The following is an 18,864-nucleotide window of genomic DNA, read 5'->3' on the forward strand; positions in this document are numbered from 1 at the left end:
CCAGCACAAAGAAGAGCGCCTTTCTAAAAGAACAAGGTAAAATACTTCCATGGGCTTTCCTGGGGGAGGGGAAGAGCGCAACAAGGCATCTGCAGCCTGGTGCAAAAACGCTTCCCGCAGAGAGCAAACGTTTCTCCGATTCCTCTCTTCTCCTAGTTTCTGCAGCACCTCGCTGCATCCAAGAGGTGCGGGTGGCCGGATTCCCACGTCATTAGACAGCAAACCCGCGTCGCGGAAACCCTAGGGGCCAGCAAGTGACCCCGGCAGGCCCAGCCTACCTGACCCCGCCCGCCGCGCCCCTCGCCTCCGCGCGGTCTCCATGGAAACGCACCGCCCCGCCTCCCTCCTTTCTCAGCCTGGCAGCTCCCCTCCCACCCCTCCCCCCAGCCTGGCGCCGCTGGGGGGGAGGGGGTGGGTCAGGGGGCGGGGACAGGATGCAGGGGAAGAGGAAATCGGCAGCGCGGCTCCCATCGCTTATTGGCTGCCGCGCCCGGGCGCCAGAAGCCCCGCCTCCCCAGCGAGGGTCACGTGATCCCTTTCAAAGATGGCCGCCCTGTTGTTTTGATGAATAATACTTGGTGGGGCGAGGGGGTAAGAGTAGGATTGGAGGGGTAGGAGGATTCACGCTCCCAGCGAGCGCTTCGCCAGTCCCGTCCCTCCCCTCCCCCCTACCAGGGTTCTTGCGTGGAGGCGGGGCGAGCCTGGCCTGCTTTTTAGAGGGGAGGGGCTTCCCGGTCCAGCGCTGGGCTCTAGCTGGGCTGCCGTAGGGTCGCGGCGCCTCGGGGGCATCCAGTGTGCAGCAGAGCCGTTCCCGCCAGGGGCCAGGGGTGGGACCCGGAGCAGGGTCTGCGGGAGAGAAACGCAGCTGCCGCGTCACCGCCACGAAGACGCGGCGCGCAGCGGGCACGAGCGGAGCTGGAGACCGCGCCGCCCGCTCTGGGTAACCTGGGAAGCTAGGGGAGTCCGTGGAGCCTGGAGAGGACCCCGTAGCTGCGGTCGTGGTCAGAGGAGGCGTCTCGGGGCGCTTGCAGCTGGAGGAGGTTGGGGCCATCTGAGCGACCGGAGCCAAGGCGATTCAGTGCCTCGTGTTCTTAGTTTTTAACCTCTGACTATGCAATTCTGAAACCTCCCCCATTGAGGGGGACCAGACAGCCCGCTAGATACCTTCCCGTCTCCTTTGCTCCCGCCCTGATCTCAAGAACTGAGGATCTCTTCCCTAACGCCTTTCACCATTAAGAGGAAAGCGATGGAGGAGCTGAGCGCTGACGAGGTGAGGAGGCTGGGGCGTGGGGGGCGGGGAGGCACCTTGAAAGGATTACTTGGCAACTCTTTGGCGCTTTGGACGGGGACGATTTTGCGCTAGTGGTATCGGGTTTGGGATTGGGAGGCGACGGAGATGGCATTTTCAAGAATAAAGAGATATTGTGGAAGTAGTCCATTCATCATCAGGTTGGTTGTATTGTAAGAAGCCCTTGCTCTACTGTGGGCTACGGTCTCCTCAGTATGTTTACCCAATCACTAAAATACACCAGGGATAGAGAATGCAAGACCCCGGAGAGGGTCTCATATTTTCTTCTCCTTTATTCTCTTTCCTTCATTCATGTATCTTCATTCGGAACCCCACTTGCTTTTTTCTTTTAGGGTCTGAAGACAAGGAGAACATCTTGAAGGTGTTCGGTCTTTTTAAAAGGGTTTTCAAGAAAGAGGGCAAGATTTAGATCATGGTATATTGTGTATGCCTGTGTCTTTAGAGATTTAAAGAACACTTTTGTATAAAACCATAATATTTAATGTTTTTTTAAAAGGAAGTATTGGAAATCCCAGATACATGTGGCCATTTCATTGTTGATCAAGTTGATCAAAGGTACCTTTGTGTTTGAGAGGTAGCTACAGATTCCTTGATATTTAACAAAGTGTATATCCTTAATAGTTTAAAAGATTCCAGTTAATTCGTAGTAATTTTAACAGACTACTAATGACTGCTGGTCTTCTATTTTACTTTTTTTTTTTTAAACTCCCCTCCCCCTTAAACTTGGGTTGCGCTGTTTATGTTTGTCAAAAAGCAGTGGCAGTTAGGGCACAAGGAATTTCCTGTGAGGTTGACTTTTCCCCATCTTTCCACAAATTGAAGGCCTTCTTTTCAAGACCCCCGCTGGTTTAATTTCTTCCACTGCTTCATGTAAACTTCCCCTGCAGTATATGAAAGTAGTCATCTGTCATCAGGTTGGTTGGAAGAGGTTCTTATTCCACTTTTGGCCATGGTCTTATGTTTATTTAGTCACTAAAATTCTCCAGGGATGGAGCCTGCACATGGGTGGGTGAAGGGTCAGGTGGGAAAAGAAACAATTTTGAGGATTGTGATACTTTAGTTGTTTAGTCATTTTGTGTCAACTAACTTGGTTTTCCTCAACTACAGCAGGAGTGTAATCTTAAATCAGAAAAGTCTTGAGCAGTTTCAGGAAATACTGCCTTGGAAATATTTTTTTTAAGTTTTTAAAAGTATTCCTTGATTTAAAAAAAACACAATCTGTGTTTTTCAGTAGCCTTTTACTTCCAGAAAGTACTGTTTTTTTTTCTTCTGACCTCTAAATAGTTTGTGTTTTAGACGCCTTTACATATTCAAATTTTTACTAATTTTTTTTCAAACCAATAAAGTATACAGACTGGCCACAGATACTGTGTCAAAGGTGTCTTTTCATTTTGCTTAATTCTTGAGATGGTGTAACTCTCTTAGTGACCATGAAAGGAATACATATAACCTTTGTGGAAGAAATTTTTCAAGGTCAACAGGACACTAAAACATTTATGAAAAATTAAATTCACCAGTGCAGGATTAGTATAAAGTTAATGTCAGCAAATTAGTTGGCCTGACCACAATGGCAGTATAATAAGTGGTCTTTCTTTCCCCTCTAGAAGCTAGACCAGAATCTCTTTAAAGTTTTTTTTTCTTTTTCTTTTCTTCTTCTTTTTCTCTTTTTTGCATATAACTGTGTAGCCCTGGCTGGCCTCCAACTCACAGAGATCTCCCTGCCTCTGCTATGAATGCTGGGAATTAAGTTGTGTACCAACTTGCCTAGCTTTAATCCAGTTTCTTTAATACTGGGTTAAGTACATTTCTTAACAGATAAATTTCCAAAGGTTTTTTTGCCTTTGTATTGTTACTTTGTTAGTAGAAACCTGTATCACAGATATTGCAGGTGATGTTGATTTGGTTAAACAATAACACACGTGCGTTATTGACTGTTGAAGGATAGCTTCAGAATTAAAGCAGTCATGCCAGCGACCCCCTCACCTTAAGTTAGGAAACTGGGTTAAATCAGAGTTTCATATTTTAACAAAATGAGAATATTTGTGAATATTTTCACAGTACAGGCTAGAAGAATAAAAACTGGTTTAACCAGACTAGGTCCCTTTCTCATAGGTCACCTTGGATTCTCATTTTTTCTGCGTATTTGAAAGGGTTGTTGGCCTGCATTGCTGTGTGTTATTTATGCAGTGTTCTACAGTGAGCTCTGTACTCCGCAGAGCCGGGGCTAAGTTCAGCCTCCTTTAACCTCCTTACATTCCACAGCATCATCGTTTGCATTATGTTCCTGCTACTCACGTGTTGTTCTCGTGGACTAAGGCAGTGCTGCAAGAAGGGCAGGCGTTTTCAGCTGCTTTTCAGCAGTGGTGATGAAATTGCCTTGAAATGATTTGTACCTTTTCTCCCCCTTTTTCTCTTCTAAATCTTTCTGACCTACTTCTGAGAGATAGTTGCCTGGGACTCAGGGTGTGGTCAAGGCTTAGAAGAGTTAAGTGTTATTCCCAAATGTAGCATATATGATCTTGGAGTTTTCTTTATTTTTTTCAATCATATTTATCAGTTTTTTTTTTTTTTTTTTTTTTTTTTTTTTTTGAGCCAGAGTTTCTCTGTAGCTTGGAACCTCTCCTCCTGGAACTAGCTTTTGTAGACCAGGCTGGCCTTGAATTAAGAGATTGATCGATTTCTTTCTTTCTCTCTCTCTCTCTCTCTCTCTCTCTCTCTCTCTCTCTCTCTCTCTCTCTCCTCCTCCTCCTCCTCCTCCCCCTAGGGCTGGGATTAAAGGTGTGTGCCACCACCGCCCTGGGGATATTTCTTTATTTTTGTTACAGGGTGTGGCTATATATTCCAGGCTGGCCTTAGATATGTAATCCTCCTGCCTCAGCTTCCCAAGTGCTGGGATCACAGAATAGCCGTGTTCTCTAAGTGGGAAAAGATTGACAGTTGTGAACAGCCTTAGAATCCTGCACTTTGCATGGTGCAGCCATTGTTTTATTTGGTAAAATAATTCAGTGAAGTAGAAACTAGTTTGTATATTTTATAGGTGAGGAAACAGATTTAGGTAAAATAACTTGGCAAAAGAGACCTGGTTTAGAAGTCACATGGTTAGAATTCAAACTCCAGGCTCCTGATTCCCAAGCCTCCTTTGTTACATTTCATGGTTTACCAGTTGGCCATTGACTGATCACAGCATCTGTCTAAATATCCTATTACCATTATCTCGCTGACACTCCTAGTTTCTGTAAAGCGGTATTTTTTTTGTGAGTACATTCATAATGTGGTCTGGTCCTTTTGGAATTAATTAACTGATATGCAGTAATGTTCCCTCACCAATTCCCCCTAACCCAGCCTCAAATAGTTCACTCCATAAGTTAGGAGATTTTGTTGGGGGATGGAGATAGGAACCTAAAATGTACAATATATAGGAGCTGGAGAGATGGCTTAGCAGCTAAAAGCACTTGTTCTTGGAGAGGACCCAGGTTCAGTTCCCACCAGCCACATGGTGGCTTTCAGACATCTGTATCTCCAGTCCCAAGGGGTCTGGTGTCATCCTCTTCTGACTTCTCCAGGTGCCAGGCACATATGTGGTACATATGCAGACAAAATAGTCATACACATTAAAAAAAACGATAAACTTCATTTTAATGCACAGTGTAGTTGTGCGATGTACTGTTGCAGAGGTACTCATGAGACACTCAGAGTCTGAAGAAGGGGGGCGCCCTGTGGAATGAGGTCTTAATTAAGACATTAGAAAAGGGTTATGTTGTGTTTTTGCCCCTGAAGAGTACTGTGTGAGGGACAGGGGCTCTGAAAACACCAAATCATGGCGCTGGGGTGTGGGAATTGTTTGCTGGTGGCACTGGCTGTCATCAGCCTTGGAGAGCTGTCTGAAAGTTTCAGCCCTCTGTGAGACTGTGATCTCTCCCCTGCAGGGTGTTAAGGCTTTAAGATGACTGGTAGGAGGCTGTTGTTAACCATGTGTCAGGCGGTAGAGTTTCATGGGATGGAGATATTGACAGTGAGAAGTGGGGGCAGGCACACCAGGAATAAATACTGAGATTCTAAATTAGTCTGCTTTTTTTTCCTTCTTTCCTTCTTGTTTGAAATGAGATCTCACTGTCCATAGCCCTGACTGCTTCCCTAGCACCCTCTGTGGTCCACGCTGGCCGCAGCCTTGCAGATTTCTCCTGCTTCTGCCTCCCAGGACTAGGGTGTGCTCTCAATGCCCGAGTTAGAACCATGATAGAATGCTTCACTAATTTCATCCAGTTCCAACACCAGCTGTGAAGGGGAGGGGGACGGAGACTCAAACCTTTGGTTCTAACTAGGGGCAGGATTGATTGGGCTTGGACATGGACAGACTTTAGAGAAGGCAAGGTGAGTTCTTTCAGATTGTTGAAAGCGTTGTTAGTCTGGTGGTACAATTCCACTGGGAGAGTGCTGGTCCAGCATTCCTGAGCCGCTGGATTCCATTCCCAGCACTGTATATAACCAGATATGGCGGTGCATTCCTGTATTTGAGAGTTTGGGACACAGAGAAGGATGAGAAGTTAGTTTGAGGTTGTCTTCAGCTACATAAGAGTACAAAGCTGGTTTGGAACACATGAAGCTTGTATCAAAGATACCCAATAAATAGATGTATTCACCTGGTGTCTCCCACCTGACCTGTATACTCTTAATGCATCAGCCCCCCCTTTTCTCTCTTTCTTACCCAGAGATACATATTTATTTATTTATTCATTCATTCATTCATTCATTTATTTATTTATTTTGAGGCAGGCTTTCCCTGTGCCGCCCTGGCTGTTGTCCCACTGGAGACCAGGCTGGCCACAAACTCAGTGATCCACTTGCCTCTGCTTCCTGAGTGCTGGGATTAAAGGCATGCACCACCAGTGCCTGGCCATTTATTTTATTTTTAAGTGTGTGTGTGTGTGTGTGTGTGTGTGTGTGCGCGCGCGCGCGCGCGCGCTTATGTACATGCGTGTGTGAGAGAGAGTGCGCTACTTGTACATGCAGTTGCTTTCAGAGACAAGAGACAGATCTTCCTGGACTTGGATTACAGATGGTCGGTTGTGAGACCTCTGATGTGGGTACTAGGAACCAAACTCAGGTCTTCTGCAAGAGAAGTGTTTGCTTCTCATTGTTGAACTGTCCAGTCAGCCTTTTGCCTCCTCTTTCTTTTCTTCCTTTGACAGGGTTTCTCTGTGTAACAGTCCTGGCTGTCTTAGAATTCGCTCTGTAGTCAAGGCAGGACTTGAACTCAGAAATCTGCTTGTTGCTGCCTCCCAAGTGCTGGGATTAAAGGCCCTACTGCCTGGCCCTTTGCCTCCTCTAAAAGAGGAGACAGGCTAGGGTAGTGGTGGCACACGCCTTCAAACCCAGAACTCAGGAGGCAGGAGGCAGAGGCAGGCGGATCTCTGTGAGTTCAAGGCCAGCTTGGACTACAGAGTGAGTTCCAGGACAGGCTTCATAGATACTGAGAAAAAAACAAAACAAAACAAAAAAAAGAAGATAAAAATAAAAAAAAGAGGAGACAGAATGATGATGGTGACATTTGCTGGCACTTCAGAGTTCCTTGTGCTAAGCGCTGAACTCCCCTGACACCTTTGCTATTATCATCTCTATTTTACAGATAGGAAAATCAAGGTTAATAGAAATTAATTAGCTTGCCAAAAGGCATGTAAATAGACAAGCACTCTACCAGTTGAACTACACATATCTCTAAGGCATACAGCCAGTTTAATGTGGGATCTGGATCCCAATCTAGAGCCTAATTGTGGAGTTCTAAGTCCCTTTCCTAAAGCACCATTAGAAACCTCCCTTCATGAGTAGGGAAGAGGGGCAGTGGAAATCAGGAGACTTATTCTCCAGTTGTTGTGGCTGAGAGTACAGGCCTCAGACAGCCCTGGATGCTGTGTGGTTTGAAGGCAGGAAGGCATCTGTAGTGGGCTTAGTCACGGTTTGCCTTTAACTTTGTTGCTATTCCTTGCTGTACGCCCAGTGCTACTGAGACCTGCTTCTAGGGATCTTCTTTTCCCTCAAAGGAGGCAGACACATAGGCACAGCAGATGGTTTTTCATGATCATCCCTATAAGGGAAAATAAAGTAGCCCGAAAAGATAGAGAACACTGGGGTGGCTTTTGTGGTTTTTGTTTTATTATTTGTATGCCGGAATGTAGATATGCATAGGTGTTAGGTGCTTTTAACCATTGAAGCCATCTCTCTAGCCCCAGAACATTGGTAAAATGAATTATTATTATTATTATTATTATTATTATTATTATTATTATTATTATTTAAAGATAGGGTCTCAATATGTAGCTCTGGCAGGCCTGGAACTCTGTGTATACCAGTCTGGCCCCAGACTCACAGAGATCTACCTGCCTCTGCTTGAGGTCTGGGATTAAAGTCAGTTATTCTCACAGTTGGCATTTTTGAAGGGAGAGAAGCTTTGCTGTGTAACCCAGGCTGGCCTCAAACTCCTGAGCTTAGAAGAGCATCAGCTTCCTGAATAGCTGAGACTCTAGGCATGTGACACTGCCCTTGGCTTAGGAGAAGGTGTCTTGCGTCTGCGCATGTGTGTGCATGCATGCATGCCTATATGAAGACCAAAGGAGTCTTTTTGCTTGCTGGCCTCCTATTTTCTGAGATAGGCCTCCTCGTTTGTCTTAGTCATTGTTCTGTTGCTGTGGAGAGACGCCATGATCATGGCAATACTTACAAAGGAAAGCATTTAGTAGAAGCGTTGGAGTTTCAGAGGCTTAGTCCATTATTATCATGGTGGGGAGCCTGGTGGCAGGCATGGAGTAGTTGAGTGCTGCTGTATCCTGATCTGCAGGCAGAGAAAAAGAAGATGCTGGGCCTAGTGTGGGCTTTTTGAAACCGCAAAGTGCTGTGATGCTCTTCTGCCAGCAAGGCCACTTCTTTATCCTTCTCAAATAATGCCACCTCCCAATAACAAAGCTTTTAAATATATGAACCTATAGAGGGAGCATTCCCCTGCCCCCACCTCCCACAAGTCTTCTCTGTATTGCACTGGCTGTCTGGAACTTACTCTGTAGACCAGGCTGGTCTGGAACTCAGAGATCCATCTGCCTCTGCTCCCAAGTGCTGGGATTAAAGGAGTGCACCACTTGGGTCCTTGGGGCTTGCTGTGTGGTGGCCATAGTGGTGAGAGCTGGAGTCTTCTAGAGTTCTCCCCTGTGTGTGTCAGCCGAGATGCCTCCCTGTTTCCACATGTTAGTATCTGGAGCTGGGATGCTTCTCACTGTGGCTGTGTAATTATTCTTGACTAATTGGTGTGTGACACAGCCATTTCCTGGCTGTGTGCAAATCTGGTTCTACCTGTTGATGTCGTCCCTTTGAGCACCAGACCTGCTAAGTTTGCTTGCCTTTTTGAATGTCTTTAAAAAAACAAACATGCTTTGGGTTGGGAAATGGCCCAGAGGCTACAGTGTGCCTGCTCCCCAAGCTTGAGGAGAGAGAGTCTGGAGTCTGGAGCCCCCGGCGCCCACCTAGAAAGCTGCTATGGTGCTTGGGCCTTGACACCAGCGTTGAACAGGGAGACAAGAGATTCCCCGGACTGATGGCCAGCAAGTCAAGTAAATTGAGGAACACCAGGTTTAGTGGGAGACCCTGTCTCAAAAGCCAGGGCAATAGAAGCGACACCAGCAGCAGGCCCGTGGCCTCCGCACGGGGTATGCACCACATACAAGTTTACAGCACACACTGTGCTTTCATGTGCCACTATCAGTGAGCGCTACTTTGTCTGAAGTGGGATGGAAACAGCACTGGGGTCTGGGTTTGCCGTTGGAGTCCTGTCAGCAGCTCTTCATTGTAAGGCGACAACCAGGTGTGTTATCAGCGTTAGAAGGGCAGAAAGCGGCTTCATAAAGCTGTGCTGCACTTGGTCCCTGAACATGTAGTTAGAGTTGCATTTTGTTTTGTTTTTGAGACAGTTTCACAATATAGCCTTAGCTGGTCTGCAGCGCACTCTATATATAGATCATGCTGGCTTTGAACTCACAGACGTCTGCCGGCCTCGGTTCCCAGAGTGCTGGGATTAAGGCGTGCACTACCTACCACACAAGCCTCTAGGGCCTGCTTTCACACCAACAGTGCATCCAAAGGTCAGAGGGGCCCCACACTGTTTAGAAAGACCTTAAAGCAAAGCAACCTTGCATGACCTTGTTTTTGTCTCCTTTTTGCACAGGGTCTCACTGTGTCCCAGGCTGGCTGTCTACTCGGGCTATAGGCTGCTTGTGCCTGTCTGTTGATGGGGCATTTTGTTGTGGGTTCATGGGCAGCCTTAGGCAGTGCAGCTTCCCGTCTGCAGCAATGAGACTTTTGCTCTTGTCCTTTTCTTTCTTGAGACAGGTTTTCACCATGTAGCCCTGGTTCTCCTGGAGTTTGCTGTGTAGACCAGGCTGCTTCAGGAATGCACCTGTCTCAGCCTTCCCAGTGTTGGACTTAACAGTGTGCACCAGCATATCCAGCTAACAGCTCGTAGTTTATGAAATACTGTACGTGGTTTTAGACGATGGGGCCATCACAGTGAACAAATAGGAACCTTCTGCCCACGGAAGGCTTGCACTGCATCTTAGCATTTCTGTTGTGATGCAGGCAGGCAGGCAGGCAGGCAGGCTGAGCAAAGAAGCTTGAGGAGAAGGAAGGGCTTATTTCGTGTTACAGCTCTCAGGGCACACTGTCACTGAGAGAAGCCAGGGCAGGAACTGAAGGCAGGAACCTGGAGGCAGGAGCTGAAGCAGAAGCCATGGAGGAACAGCAGTTACTGGCTTGCTCACTAGCCTTCTTCCATAGCCCAGGCCCACCTGCCTAGGGGATGGTGCCGCTCACTGGGCTGAGCCCTCCCACTTCAGTTGTCAGTCAAGACACAGTTTTACAGACATCAGTACAGGCCAGTCTGGTCTGGGTAACCCCTCAATTGAGACTTTTCAAATGATAAGCTGTGTTAAATTGACGATAAAAACTAGCACACATTTGATATTATGTTATCAAAGAATCCTTTGTGTCTTCTGTGAAGAGGATAGATCAATAGGGAAATGGTGAATTCAGAGAGGCTAGGAGGCTGTTGCAGAAGTCGCAGGGAGAGGTGGTGTGTGGGGGGTAGCCAGCGGTGGTGGTGGAGAACGTGAGTGAGTCAGGCCATCAGTGGTTTGGAGAACAGGCAGACTTGGGTGATGGGCTGGCTGGCTGTGGGGTTCAGAGAGAAGTTGAGGATGCTAGAGGAGTCAGTGTGTTACTCCGTCGATGGTGATGAGAGATACTGAAGCCAGGTGGCCGTTGATTTTTCTCTGATAGAAGCCTGCCGGAGGCGAGGACTGGTGTGGCCACTCTGCTCATCAGCGCCCAGCCACTGTCTTGGATTTGTTTCCCTAACTAAGGCTTCGTCTCATGGCTGTGTGTGTCCACCTGCATTTCGTTAGAGGAGAGGAGAAGGGCAGGCACAGCTTGGAAGAGGCACACATCGCTTTGTTCACCTCTCTGGGCAGAGCCTGAGCCACCCGCACGGTTACTTGTTGGGAAGGCTGAGAAATAGTTTTCACTGGACAGCCACACGTTCAGCCGAAAGTTTTCATGTTAGGTACTTCTGTCTAGACCTTCTTCCCAGATCTAAAACTGCACCCTCCCGAGGGAGACAGCCCCACATTAACTTTCAAGTCCAGGAACCTTACATGAAAACGCAAGTTCTCTCCTGCCGCTACCCATGTATGCTGGAGTAGGGCTAGATGTTGGAAGTGCCTTGCTGGGAGAGGAAAGAATGTAGCTTTTGGGCAAACCCCTCCCTGGCCTTTGACCATTGTCCCCTCCTTCTAGGGCCTTGTGTGAGGGCATACTTTTGTATCGGTGTGGGTTTCTGACTTCCCAACCAGTAGCCCTTTTGGTCCCTCCGTGGCTCCTCGTTTTCCCCAGTTGTCCTAGTTGGGGTTTCTATTGTGTGATGAAACACCAGGACTAGAGCAACTTGGGGAGGAAAGGGGTTATCCAGTTTACACTTCTAGGTTCATCACTGAGGGAAGTCAGGGCAGGAACTCAAGCAGGAAAGAACCTGGAGGCAGGAGCTGGTACCATGGAGGCTGCTGCTTGCTGTTGCTCCTCAGGACTACTTGCTCAGCCTTGCCTGTCTGCCTGCCTGCCTGCCTCCTGCCTGCCGCCTGCCTGCCGCCTGCCTGCCGCCTGCCTGCCTGCCTGCCTGCCTGCCTGCATGCCTGCTTACCGTTTTCTGGTTTTTCGAGACAGGGTTTCTCTGTGTAACAGCCCTAGCTGTCTTGGAACTGATTCTGTAGAGCAGGATGGCCTTTAACCCACAGAGATCCGCCTGCCTCTGCCTCCCAAGTGCTCAGGTTAAAGGCCTGCGCCACCAGCACTTGTCTTCAGCCTGCTTTCTTACAGAACCCAGGCCTTCCAGCTCAGGGTTAGCCCCACTCTCAAAGGGCTGGGCCTTTCCTCATCAATCACTGATTAAGAAAATTCTCTGCAGATCTGCCTACACCTTGATCTTATGGAGGCATTTTCTCAACTGGGGTTCCCTCTTTTCTGATGCTTCTGGCCTGTGTCAAGTTGACATAACATTAGCTAGTATACTTCTTACTGTTTTGCTGGCCTGGACACTCTTCCTGAAATAGGACAGTTTCTCCAGCTTCCACCCCCTGAATGCTGACAAAGTTGGCTTTCTCCTGAGGAAACCTAAACCGTAGGCCTGTGCACTCCTTAGCAGTTCCATGAGATCCATGCTTGCTTCCTTTTATCCCTGGATGCTGGTGCTGCTTTCCCTACAGTGGCCTGAGGCCAGGAAATAATCAGGCTGTGCTGGCGTTTGAGCTGTTTCCTAAGATGTCATAGATTTAAACATTTTGCTTTACTTATTTTATGTGTTGGGGAGGGGCAGCGCATAGGGGCTTGGCGCATGTGTGGAGGTCAGAGACCCCTTGCTAGAGTTGGCTCTCTCCTGCCACCTTCTGGGACCCAGGGATCAAACTCAGGTTGATAGGCTTGTGAGCAAGTGCTCTGCCTGTGGAACAGTCTGTTACCCAGCTGTCCTAAGTTTTACCAGATGACTTACTGAAGCCTGAGGGGGGGGGGGTCACCTGCTCTCCATTCTGCAGCATCCATGCCCATGCTGACCCCGAGTCAGGGTCACTAATATCTATCAGTAAGGTAAGTGACTTCCACTTTCCAAAATCCAGAAGGTAGTTAGGATGGAGATTTAGCAGATACAGCAGGATAATAATGGCCTAAGCAAGACAGAAGCTTAGCTATTGATTCTTGTATGTGTGTGTGCTGTCTGTGTGCTTCTTGTAGGTGTGTCCAGATGTGCATGCACATGTGTATAAATGCCTCTGGAGAGGTCAAAATCAGGTATCTTTATCACTTTTCACCCTATTTTTTTGAGATGGTCTCTCTGAACCTGGAGCTCACTGATTGACTAGGCTGCCTGGCCAGTGAGCTCTAGGGATCTGCCTGTCTCTGCTCCCACCCTACACAGTGGCCCAAAAATGCGCTCCTTGAAAGCCCAGTGCTGGGGCCCTGAACTTGGCAGGTATTTTACCAATTGAGCCATCTTCCCAGCTTGTTTTTACAAATTGAACGTGTGTGTGTGTGTTTCTGTCTGTCTGTGTATTCCGCAGCACTAGTATGGAAATCAGAGGACAGCTTCTGTGGAGTGGTTCCCTTTTTTACCTTTATGTGGATTCTGGGCCGTGAACTCAGGTTGTCAGACCTGCATGGCAGTTGCTTAGGGAAAGATGTAGAGTGGACTTGGCAGTGTGGTTGCCATGAGTCCTTGGTAGGACTAGTTGTCCTGCTGCCTAAATTAGAAGAGAATAGAGAGAGTGAGCTTGGAAGTGAGGTGTAGGCCCTGGGGAGCCCCCTTCTAAATGAGAAGAAAAGTTTGGAGGGAAGGTTCTTTTAAATTTTATTTTTCCCTATTCTGATCACTATTTTCATCTTTTTAGAAAGTTAAAATGGGGATAGGATGATGGAGGCTGGAGAGATGGCTTATTACGAGCACTGCCTCCAAGCCGGGTGGTGGTGGCGCACGCCTCTAATCCCAGCACTCGGGAGGCAGAGGCAGGCGGATCTCTGTGAGTTCGAGGCCAGCCTGGTCTACAAGAGCTAGTTCCAGGACAGGCTCTAAAAAAAGCTGCAGAGAAACCCTGTCTCGAAAAACTAGAAAAAGAAAAAAAAAAAAAGAAAAAAAGAGCACTGCCTCCAGAGGGCAGGAATTTAATCCCCAGCACCCACACAGCAGCTCACAACCATCTGTAATTTCAGTTCCAGGGGATCTGACACCCTCTTTTGGCCTCTGCAGGCACTGCAAACATATGGTGCACAAACATACGTGCAGGTAAAAACACATACACATAAATTAGAAAGAAAATTAAGCTTGGGTTAATTTATTTATTCACCAGTTATTTGTATGCATTTGTATGTTTGTCTAGTCTGATGCTTTGGTCCCGAGTCCCATATGTAAATTGTGAATCAGTCTAGAGAACACTGGATCATACTGTATTTTTTCTTTTGGCTTTTTGAGGCAGTGTTTTCTTTACTCTGTAGCCTTGGTTTGTCCAGAACTCTCTATGTAGACCAGCCTGGCTTTGAACTTGTGGCTCTTATTGCAAGTATATGTATGAGCTTAGAAAAGTCAGTTCTGGTGGCTCATGCTTGTAATTCCAGCTCTTAGGAGGTGAGGCTTCAGCAATTCCATCCTGGTGTTGTACAGTAAGTATTTACTATATATGACATATATAGTTCCAGCTCCTCCTGGGTCACATCGCGACTTCCAGCCCCTCCATCCTGGGCTGTATAGTGAGTTCCTGTCCATCCTGGGCTGTATAGTGAGTTCCACCCCGCCCTGGGCTGTATAGTGAGTTCTCGTCCATCCTGGACTATAGTGAGTTCCGCCCCTCCATCCTGGGCCGTGTAGCGAGTTCCCGCCAGTCCTGGGCTACCTGTGTCCTTGTCTCAAAAGAACAACAGATTAAAAAAGAAACTGGTGACAAACATGTAAATGATGAAAGATCTGGTTATTATTATCCAGTTTAATGTTAACAAATACATGTAGGGTGGCTTCTCAGGGGCATGCTGAGGTCGGGGATGAGAGAGGCCTGGGCCTCCAGTGAGCCAGCACTCCTGTCCGGGCACAGGAGCAAACAGCTGGAGTTAATGGGCTAAGTAGATGGGAAGAGCGTGCTGTGAATGTGTGGAGCAGTTTATTCCAGTGGAGATCTGAGGGCATGCAGAATAGGCCAGGGAGGATAGAGACTTCACTATGTCCTCTGGGCAAACTGTTCATTGTTCTGGAATTGTTTCTAGGAGTAGATCTGGGATGCTGGTTTTGCTTCTGAGGCAGGGTGTTGTTTATGTAACTTATGTATACATCTGTTCTCACTCGTAGCCCAGGCTGCCCTCAGGTGGGTGCCTCGGTCTTCAAGTGTTGATTGCACGCGTGTACCATTATGCCCGACTCCGAAAGGTTTTACAGTGTGACTATGAGGCACAGGTGAGCGATTAACCCATCTCACTGCCCCGTGCTACCAAGCAGCAGGGCGGCCTCAGCTGCGGGGAGGGCTTGGGAGGAAAAGGAAAAGGCATCTCATTCACGTTTAGTTTCCTGTCCCAGTACTGGTCACTCTGCCTTGAATGGCCTATTCACTGATGCAGCTCCCACCAGAACATAGACTCCCAGCTCATGCTCATTTTTAGCCCCTTTGTCTAATTTTTAGCACAGGGCTGGGCACAGAGTGGCCCAGGACAAATGTTTGTTTGAGTGCCTGGGTGGACAGAACAAGACAGTGTGTCTCTTTGTGACCCCAGTTCTTGCCTTGTGTTAGTGGCTTTTGTTTTGGGTTTATTGCTACATTAAGGCACGTTAGGTATGTCAAGGGGATGCTTGGAAGAAACTCTTTCATCAGAGTTGTGATTCCGAATCAGATACACCTGTGTTTCCTTAGGACTGGCTGTTTGGTGAGCCTCTCCCCATGTGTGGGTGACTGGAGCGCTGGCTCCTGGTGGTGTTCTTCCGCTCGCTGGGGTCTGTGCATCCTGAAGGTTGACTTGTAAACATTTGATAATATTGTTGGTGCTTACCCAACTTCTAACAACCCTTTGGTATGAAGTAAAGCCATCAGCAATACTGGCCATGATGTAGTAAGTAGGCTTTTAGCAAACTGATCCTGTTTATGTGAGGTTGTTTGTTACAGCTGAGGATTAAAGCCACGTCTTTGCTCGCATCGGGTAAGTTCTTTATTACTGCGCTACATCTCCAGCCTCCTCTCACCACTTTTACAAAGTTTTACCAGTTTACAAAGTGTCACGATGTGGCTAGGCTCGCCTCTGTCTCCTGCCTTAGCCCCCTGACTAAGATTACAGATGTGTGTGCCTCGCATGAAGGCCCAATGTTGCACACCTCATTTCCCTTACTTATTTGTTTGTTTCTTTATTTAATGTGCACTGGTGTTTTGCTTGTGTAAGGATGTTGGGTCCCTGGGAACTGTAGTTACAGACAGTTGTGAGCGGCCATGTGGGTACTGGGAACTGAACCTGGGTCCTGGAAGAATACTTAGTGCTCTTTACTGCTGAGTTATCTCTTCAGCCTCCATTTCTCCAGTCTTAGTAAAACTTTGGCGTTTTATCATGTACAGTACTATTTTGATCCTGTCTTTAAATTTTTTTTTTTTTGAGACAGGGTTTCTCTGTGTAACCACCCTGGCTGTCCTGGAACTCAAAGAGATCCACCTGCCTCTGCCGTGTAAGTGCTGGGATTACAGGGGGGATTATGTGTCACCACTGCCCAACAAGATTTGTTATATGGATGTTTTGCCTTCATGTATGTATGCACACTACTTGTGTACCTGGTGCCCTTGGAGACCAGAGGAGAGCGTCAGATCCCCTGGAACTGGAGTTAGAGATACTTGTGAGCTGCCATGTGGGTTCTTGAATCCTGGTCTTCTGAAAAAGCAGCAAGCGATCATAACTGCTCAACTGTCTCTCTGTCCTTTGATAGTATAAAGTCTTGTTTTCATGAAATATGAATTATGCATGAGACCATAACTTACATAAAATGTTTTTTAAAAATATAATCCTGCTGGGCGGTGATGGTGCACACCTTTAATCCAAGGACTTGGGAGGCAGAGGCAGGAGGATCTCTGAGTTTGAGGCCAGCCTGGTCTACAAAGCAAGTTCCAGGAGAACAAGAGCTACACAGAGAAACACTTGTCTCAAAAAACAAAATGAAACAAGAAAAAAAAGGGTGTGTTTGTATGTGTGTAAAATCCTGGGCCAGATAGCTTTGCAATAAAAAGCACTGATTGCTCTTTCAGAATACTCAGATTTGATTCCTAGAACCCACATGATGGCACTCACAACTGTCTGCAACTCCAGTACCAAGGAATCTGACCCCCTCTTATGGAAGCAGGCACACAGGTGGTGCATAGACATACAGGCAGTCAAAATACCCATACAATCTCTACATACATACATACATACATACATACATACACATATTTGTCTTATAGTATTAGTGGGTTTTTTGTTTTTGTTTTTTTGCTTTTAAGATAGGAACTTAATATAAAACTTAGGCTATCCTTGACTTTGGGATCCTCCATCCTCAGGCTCCCAAGTATTATAGTATAATTTTTATCTGTAAATACATATTAGACTGGCACATCAGTTATTTAGGTCTGTTGTCTGGGGTTTCTGTTTTGTCCGGTTCCCGTAATCGTTAAGTCCCAAAGAAATCACACAGAGGTCTACATTAGTTATAAACTGATTGGCTCATTAGCTCAGGCTTCTTATTAACTCTTATAACTTATATTAGCCCATTATTTTAGTATATGTTAGCCACATGGCTCTGTACCTTATTCGGTGGGGGAGTCACATCTTGCTTCTCTGGTCTGGTCAGGACTGCGGAGGAATGGGCTTCCTTCTTCCCAGAATTCTCCTGTTCTTATTGACCTGCCTTTATTTCCTACCTGGTTGTCCCTCCTATACTTCCTTCCTGGCTACTGGCCAATCAGTGTTTATTTAAGATATAATTGACAGGATATAGACCAATGTCCCACAGCATAGGTCAGTCACAAATAGTGTACAGATTGCAGTTTTTCTTCTCCCTGAGACAGGGTTTCTCCATACAGCCCTGGCTATCTTGTAAATCACTCTGTAGACCAGGCTGGCCTCGAACTCAGAGATCCTCCTGGTTTTCTCTGCCTGCCAAGGGCTTGGATTAAAGGCGTGCACTACCACTGCCCAGCTCAGACTACAAATTTTCAGAGATAATAAAATATATTTACAGAGAAAAATTTAATATATGGATGTCCTAATGTGGAAAATTAATTTTGGGAAGGAAATAAAAATTACTAGAAAGTGAAAAAAAATTAGTAGCCTTTATTATTTATAGTCACTTGACCCCACCCCATTTTTTAGACATTATCTCACTCTGTAGCTAAGGCTGGCCTGGAAGTCACAGCAATCTGGCCTGTCAAGTAGCGGAATTGCTGCTCTGAACCACCACACCAGACATTCTCTAGAATTCTTTTTGTGCAATTTAACAATAAAATTCCCATGTTTATAATATTGGGAACATATTGGGGGAGTCTCAGAAAAAAAGTAGCAGTTAAAATTTTTGAGTGAAATGAGAGAAACAAAGTTGTTAAAAATAAAAAAAGAATAATTTTCTTTGCTGCATATAGATTTCCTAAGAGGGGCTTGTTTGTCTTTGCCATTTTCTGATCAAACTCAGGGAGGACATGCTGGGTGAGTACTCTACCACCCAGTCCTGTGCTCCTACCTCCAGGAAGAGTGAACTTGGGTCTAAACAAAGATCATTTTGTGAGACAATCAGAGAGTGTAAATACAAAGTGTCGGCGTAGGCCTTTAATCCCAGCCCTCTGGAGACAAAGGCAAGCTGACCTCTGTGAGTTCAGGATCAGCCTGGTCTACAGAACAAGTTCCAGGACAGAGGGCTACATAATGAGACTCTGTCCTCAGACCCTCCTTCCAGAAATATGTTAACACTAAACCTGCCCTGAGTAAGAAGGTATAGCCTGTTTGAACTCACTTGCGATGGAGGTAGCATCTTGGTATTTCTGGGCTAGGATAGTAGCCTTAATTAGCCTCATTACTTTGTATTAGTTCTGACCTTGTGATGCAGACTACCGGTCCTTGCTGAAGAGTTTCATCACAAGAAGAGCCACCTTTTGTTTGTCTGAGGCATTGCTTTTACTATGTAGCCCAGGCTGTCCTAGATGCCTAGAGTTCTTCATTCTCCTTCCACAGCCTCTTGATTGATTATAAATAATTTTTTTAGATTTATTTATTTATTGTTTTTTCGAGACAGGGTTTCTCTGCAGCTTTTTTAGAGCCTGTCCTGGAACTAGCTCTTGTAGACCAGGCTGGCCTCGAACTCACAGAGATCCGCCTGCCTCTGCCTCCCGAGTGCTGGGATTAAAGGCGTGCGCCACCACCACCCGGCTAGATTTATTTATTTATTATGTATACAGTATTCTCAGTAGGCCAGAAGAGGGCACCAGATCTTATTACAG

At 46.6% G+C, this 18,864-nt stretch overlaps 1 protein-coding gene across 2 annotated transcripts in view; it reads left to right on the forward strand.

Moving 5' to 3' along the window:
* The first annotated feature begins 521 nt into the window (after positions 1-521).
* Ube4b (ubiquitination factor E4B) overlaps positions 522-18,864 on the forward strand; it is a 114,201-nt gene continuing 95,858 nt past the window's right edge. Inside the window, exon 1 of one of the 2 annotated variants that reach the window (XM_038332464.1) lies at positions 522-1,270. In XM_038332464.1, coding sequence (XP_038188392.1) covers positions 1,247-1,270 — 24 coding nt within the window. In that variant the 5' untranslated portion in view covers positions 522-1,246. The remainder of the gene's footprint in view (positions 1,271-18,864) is intronic. The other variant, XM_038332463.1, reaches the window with a different exon arrangement.

Source organism: Arvicola amphibius, chromosome 6, assembly GCF_903992535.2.
Source record: "Arvicola amphibius chromosome 6, mArvAmp1.2, whole genome shotgun sequence".
Lineage (NCBI taxonomy): Eukaryota > Metazoa > Chordata > Mammalia > Rodentia > Cricetidae > Arvicola > Arvicola amphibius.